Source organism: Cebus imitator, unplaced genomic scaffold (genome assembly GCF_001604975.1).
Source record: "Cebus imitator isolate Cc_AM_T3 unplaced genomic scaffold, Cebus_imitator-1.0 Scaffold6, whole genome shotgun sequence".
Lineage (NCBI taxonomy): Eukaryota > Metazoa > Chordata > Mammalia > Primates > Cebidae > Cebus > Cebus imitator.
The window spans coordinates 5,830,172-5,836,975 of record NW_016107321.1 but is presented as its reverse complement, the minus strand read 5'-3'; the positions used below and the strand labels follow the sequence as shown (position 1 = coordinate 5,836,975).

Genomic DNA, 6,804 nt, shown 5'->3' with positions numbered 1-6,804 from the left:
GATTGCAGTGAGCCGAGATCTCGCCATTGCACTCCAGCCTAGCAACAGAGCAAGACTCCGTCTCAAAAAGAAAAGTCAAATGTTAATCCCTGTGCTACAACAGCACAGTCATGATATGTAATATCTTAACCACATTTTAAAAAGATAAGAGTATGATGTATACTAACCTTGAAAGATCTAAGACATTCTCTTAAGTGAAAAATAAAATATGCAAAGAATGTTTATATTTATATAAAGAAAATCAAGCTATATATTTCTAAATTTTCAAATATATGTATATAGGAATACCTCAAAAAAGGCCTAGATGGTTCACACCTAATTGAGAACAGTGATCTGCCTTTGAGGAAGGGAGTAAGACTGTGTAAGGGCAAACAGGAACTTTTGCTTTGTTGGCACTGCCTGACATTTTTTAATATCAGGAATGTGAAATAAAAGATGAGAGCATATTACTAATCCATTGAATTCCTTAAGCCTTACTTGAATACTGAAGATGGTCCTTGCAGGAAGGGAGCGCTGTGGCTTTCAGTAGCACAACATTTAGGCATTCTCTCTTATGGTAGGTGAAATGGTTTTCCTACAGAGAAGAAATGCTAAATGGCTGACAGCACTGATACTGAACATTAAGTATCACACTTACTAAAAAAACTAACCTGCAAAATTAGAAGGATTAAGAAGAAATATATTTGCTAGTTATATATAATGGTGATAGAAGGTTAGGTTAAATATAATTCTCATTAGAATTACAATATAGCCTTTGAATATTATATTAAGTAAATGAATTCAATTTAAGTTTCATTTTCAAAGTAGTTTTATTTTATGACATTTGATTGGCCCAGTCCATTAGACAAAAAGACATATAGACCAAATACAACATAATTTCTATAACCTGAGGGGACTCATGCATCATTACCTGATTGCTTGCTGACTTGGCTGTTGATTGGTTTCATGACTTCGAAGCTCCCCTCCTATGACAATTCTTCCTTCCCTAAGGACTCCCTCCTGGCTGTTTCTTCATCCTGCCCTAAGAGCTCGCTCTGTTCCATAAGCTTCCTTTCCTGTGATGAACTTTCGTCATACGTTGTTCTTTGCAGGTCATCTCTGTCTAAAAGCAGTCCCTGTGTCTGTGACATGCTCTGCTCCAGGAATTCAGAAGCCCCCAGTGACTCTCTCATTGCTTCAGGGCCACGAGGCTCAACCTCGGGTTCTGGAGACGGATGTGAGTCTCTCTGATGCTCATACATATACAGTCTGTTTTCAACCACCTCACGGATCAACACTGAAAATTTAAATGTCCAAACATCACTATGATTTTCATACTAGGGTATATTTTAGGAGTTATAGTGCTGACTTAAAGATGATTATAAAACCTTCACGAAGCCTCAAGTTAGCATACTTAAATTCACACTTGATGTATTAAACATGAATTATACTCTGTTTTAACAGAATATCATTTGCAAAATAATGACAGAAGATACTAATAGATATCAAATTATAGAAGAGCCAAAAATAATATTGAGGATAAAAATTTGCACTTTTGTTAATACTACTGATATACTAAAAGTTTAAACATTAGAACTGTAAAATTAATCTTTCTTTCAATTTATTCAATATATTCTTTCTACTAAAAATTTTAGAGATGACTTTTGGATAATTAACTTACTGTCAAGCACTGTTCTTCCCACCATGCTATATTCCATGGTTTTTTCAACTTCATTCATTAGCCATGGAAGAAATCCTATCTCAATATCTGTAATAAAAGAATTCATTGATTTTTATGAATCATCAGAGGAATAATGCACTTTTCTCCTAATGTAATAGACTCATCAACACTGGTTTCATAATATAAAATGTTAAATAGACTCATACAGCATAACTTTTGCCATCTTCCTTATATATGTTCTGGTCAGTTTCCTTTCTATTGCATAAATGATATTTTAACAACTGTGAGGCCTTCCTTGGCATCAAGGCATTTGGAGTCTACTTCATAGGTGCAATCTGAGATAGATCAGGGAGGCAGGGGGAGGATGTGGGTTTGGGAGAACTCCAATCCAAATGTAATGCAAATCTGAGATTGAGCAATGCCAGTAAAAGAAAGTTTCCACCTGAAGCCCAGGGCCTAATGGAATGAAGCTGATCAGACTCAGAGAATGCAGGTCAGAGGGCATCTGAGGAGACGGCCATCTAGAAATAGGTCAGAAACTGGGTGTTTCCATCAGTATTAAGTTTGTTTAGACTGAAATCTGTGTAAGCATTTAAAAAATATGGTCTATTACAATATGCATTTTAAAGTTTCAAAACAGTATTTTTTTGGGGGTAGGCACCTAATTTTATTTTTCAATAGGATGAAATGGAGAGTGTGATAAAGTATTATATTCACGATGATAAATAATAAATAATTTTAATCTCAGGCATGAATTTCATTTGCAAGATTTTAAATGATCTATAACTGACTTTTTTTTTTGGCAATCTGTGATAGAAAAAAGATTACTGGTCTCTCTGGCTAACAGAGTCCAAGCTAGAGCACAGGACGGCAGGATGGTAGCAGAGAATGAACACTGGAACTTGGAGTCTGAGTTCCAAGTCCGTTTGAGGCCTAATATTTCCACTGCATGAGGATTTGGGAGCAAGGCATTTAATTTCTCTGAGTTTCAGTTTCTATTTCTGAAAAAATGGGAATTATATCTGACCTGTCTATCCTACAGGGTTATTGGGATTATCAAATGATACTACCTATGAAAAATACTGTCAACTGGGAAGGTATAAATGTAAACTAATAATATTTGTCTGTGAGCTCATCTCTTTGTATTGAATTGAATATGTAATCATTAAAATTAACACTACTAACACAATGTATTTTGGGGCACATACAATGTATGTGCTTTCACCCTGAGAAGCTGGGTGGTGGTGAAGACATGCAACTCTTCCCTTCCATTGGCTAAGCAGCTAGGAATGTGGGCTTTGAGGGGATACAGACAGACAGCTATCAGGCTATGGGCTCCCTAACGGCAGAGATCAGGGATCCTTCTTTTTTTCCAACACCAAACACTGCCTGGAACAGGGTAAGCACCTAATTAAATGAATAAATGACCTCAATAGCTGCCCTCAAAAGATTTTTGCTTGGAATAAGAAGTCAGCTGAGAAAAAGTTAATAACAACCTCTTATACATATAGGACTTTATAGTTTACAGTTTCATGTATTTTATGACTTAACTCCTAAATAATCCTCATTTTAGGCTGGGCTTGGTTGCTTAGGCCTGTAATCCCAGCACTTTGGGAGGCGGAGGCAGGTGGATCACTTGAGGCCAGGACCAGCCTGGCCAACATGCTGAAACGCTGTCTCTCCTAAAAAATACAAAAATTAGCTGGGCGTGGTGGCAGGTGCCTGTAATCCCAGCTACTTGGGAGGCTGAGGCAGGGAGAATTGCTTGAACTTAAAAGGCAGAGATGCAGTGAGCCAAGATCGCACTACTGCACTCCAGTGGGGGCAAAAGAATGAGACTCTTTCTCCAAAAAAAAAAAAAAAATCCTCATTTCACACATGAAGAAACTGGAGGTCATCAAGCTAGTTAATGATAAAGCTGCAACCCAAACTCAAGCTTTCAATACCAAGTCCATCTTTCTTTCTACTATACAAACGTTGCTTCTCAATAAACAAACATTAATGTCCTTAAATCAAGATCTTTGGAATACACATCTCATTGATGACTGTACTTACTTTAAAAAAACAACTAAAACTGACTTTGTGTCAGAAAAAGAAAAATTCCAATTCAAAATAAAAATGGACAGAAGATAAATTTGAACCATTAAGGGGATGCTTATTACAACAAAATTAATCTTACAAAAATATCTACAAACCTCTTTCAATGGGATCATAAAAGTAGCCACTATCTCTGAGGCTGCCAAAAACAGACGGGAGAAGGTCAGCCAGGTAACGCTGTGCAAATGCTCGGGCAGCGATTTTTTGTGATGTCTCGTTATGCTTGTGCGCTATTTCCCACTGCTGTTTCTTACGCCGTTCCTGTCAAGAACGACATAGGTGGTTATTTAGCTCTTATGCCCTCCCCAAGTACTGAATCTAAGAATGTGGACTTATAAAAAAATGGACAGCAAAGTGTCTATTAAAGGTTCATATTTTTCATCAAAATTTTAACGAATTTCAATAGCAAGTGGGTACTAAATTCAGAAAGCTAAAAAGACGGAGCTTAAGGTAAAACATCTCACTATTAATTTTCAAGTAAAATAATTTCAAGACATTCATGCCTTACAGTATAGATGGCAGCAAAAAGATAATCACCATTATATGCATTTTAAATTAATATTATCATGAAATATTTGGTAGGAAAAATTACAATTGCTTAAAAATCTTTGGTGAGAGAACTCAGGCCAATGAATGAGTTCATTTGTAATAATTCCCTGAATTCATAAAGCTGAATGGTTCTGAAGATCATGAAAGCCTCTTATTTTTTGTTGCCAGGCACAGTGGCTCACACCTATAATCCCAGCACTTTGGGAGGCCAAGGTGGGAGGATCATCTGAGGTCAGGAGTTTGAGACCAGCCTGACTAACGTGGAGAAACCCTGTCTCTACTAAAAATACAAAATTAGCCAGGCATGGTGGTACATGCCTGTAATCCCATCTATTCGGGAGGCTGAGGCAGGAGAATTGCTTGAACCTGGGAGGTTGAGGCTGCAGTGAGCTGAGATTGCATGCCATTGCACTCCAGCCTGGACAAAAAAAAAAATTCTGTCTTAAAAAAAAAAAAAAAAAAAAAAAAAAAAGCAAGCCTCTTATTTTTTGTTTTTGCTTCCTTTAGACCATGTAATATTTACAAAGCTGATGAATCCTCTTCTCTACTCTCATGTGAAAATGAGAGCATTAATATATTTTCTAATTAAATCTATTTTCAAAGTTTAAACAAATATAAATCTAGGTGACTCTTATATCCAGTTTGCATGACATATTTCCAAATAGTAAATAAACAAATATTTTTTGATAAAGATTTCATGACTCATTTCAACAAAGCTTATTTTGCCACAGTTTATTTTATATTTGTAAACAAAGTCTTACTTTTGCACAATCCTTACTGTAAGCCCTATGTTCTTTACACAATTAAGTATTAATCTTGGAATTAAAGTCCATTTGATAGGTATTCAGTAGGATTTCCCAACAATTACGCTATTTTTCATAGTATATAAGTTAAGCCCTTTGGGAAATTATTTTAACTGTTTCAGGTATTAAGATACTACTTTCCAATTTGTTCATTGGTATAGAACAAAGGCTGACAGTTATTGCCAGAACCGGAGAGGCTGTCTTTTCTAGTGCTTCCACTGTAGGCTAGTGGCACATTTTAAAAAACTGGACTGTAAACCTTTCCTTATTGAAGATTCTAAAACTCTTAATCTGAAAAATATTCTATAAAAACCCAAACAGGTCTGGTGTGTCACTAAGGGTATAAAGAAGGGCCTGGTCACTGAGAAGAAGAATCAGAATTCTATCCAGATCCCCTGCTTCTTCCCCACAGGCTCTCTTCAATGCACCCACTTTTCCCTTCCTTTCATCTTTCTGCCACTGACTTATGGCAAACCAACTTATGTATTTCTTTCTCTAGGACTCCTGATATTTAAGAGAGCCTTCCAACTGGGACACATGTAACCTTGAAACTTTCACTTCATTTCAACACTTTTGGAAACTCAATTTAGGTACGTTTATGTACACCGGAGTTTAAAAGATGTCATTTGGTCCATGAAAGATGTATGATCTACAGGAGAGACCTGAGCAAAAACTATAGATCTTTTTCTAATATATTCCCAAAGATCTTTAGCTTTAGGAGGTATCATTGCATGTAATTTTGAAAATAATATGCGAATTAGCCGAAAGACTGCCTAAGAAATAAAAATATAATGATATATACTTTTTCTTCTCGGTGTCGCCTCTCTTGCTCTTCAAGTCGTTGAACTTCAGCACGTTCACTGTTCCGTAGTTCTTCATACTCACGCTGACTGGCCCGCAGGTTAGCCAACTCTTCTTCTTCCATGACTTCCAGAAGAGATTGCTCAATTGTTTTCCCCACCAAAACTTCTAACACCGGTGTAACTTCAAGATCAAAGTCGAAGAGCTTAAACATACAAAATAAAGCAAACTTAAAATTTTAATTATGAATCAAATGCTCAACAAAAAATAATGAATAGCAATAATGAGATATTATTTATTAAATGTCTCCTGTGTGCTAGACACTGTGCTGTGCTTTATTTGTGGTTTCTAATCCTCAAAATGAACAACATTTTGTTAACAGGCAAAAATCTGTTAAATCAAAGTTTATGAAAAAATATGCATTCATCAAAATGAACCGTTACACCAAAGAGAAATATCCTTGTCTGTCATTCTTTGCCTTTTCTGTTTGATTTTTATTGGCTGTTGATAGTAGTAGTTTGATGAATGAAGGAACAAGAATAACAGGTATTTTGGAGACTCATTGCTAGGATTTATAGGCAAACACAACTTTCACGTAGCTTCTGAAGATTTATTTTATTTCTCAATTTCAATGACAGTTCTTTCAAGTTCCCGCCAAATCTTAAAACTCCTTTAGGTCATTGTGAACATAATCATTGCCTTCTCTTCTTCAATTTCATAAACAGGCCTATTGATGCATTCCTCACTGATAGAAAAATATAATTATAATTTTTTTTTAAACGGGTATCTTCACAAAAGTTATATAATCCACAAGCAACTAATTGTGGAATCTTTATACCAGGGATATTATTTTTCCTTATTTAGTACAAATCTAGCTTATATACATACATCAGG

General features: G+C 35.8%; 1 protein-coding gene across 1 annotated transcript in view; it reads right to left on the bottom strand.

Moving 5' to 3' along the window:
* Nucleotides 1–790: 790 nt before the first annotated feature.
* Nucleotides 791–6,804, bottom strand: part of RSPH3 (radial spoke head 3) — a 25,064-nt gene continuing 19,050 nt past the window's right edge. Inside the window, exons 5-8 of the mRNA XM_037742290.1 lie at nt 5,912–6,115; nt 3,856–4,018; nt 1,661–1,747; nt 791–1,276 (exon numbers count right to left, since the gene is read on the bottom strand). Coding sequence (XP_037598218.1) covers nt 966–1,276; nt 1,661–1,747; nt 3,856–4,018; nt 5,912–6,115 — 765 coding nt within the window. The 3' untranslated portion in view covers nt 791–965. The remainder of the gene's footprint in view (nt 1,277–1,660; nt 1,748–3,855; nt 4,019–5,911; nt 6,116–6,804) is intronic.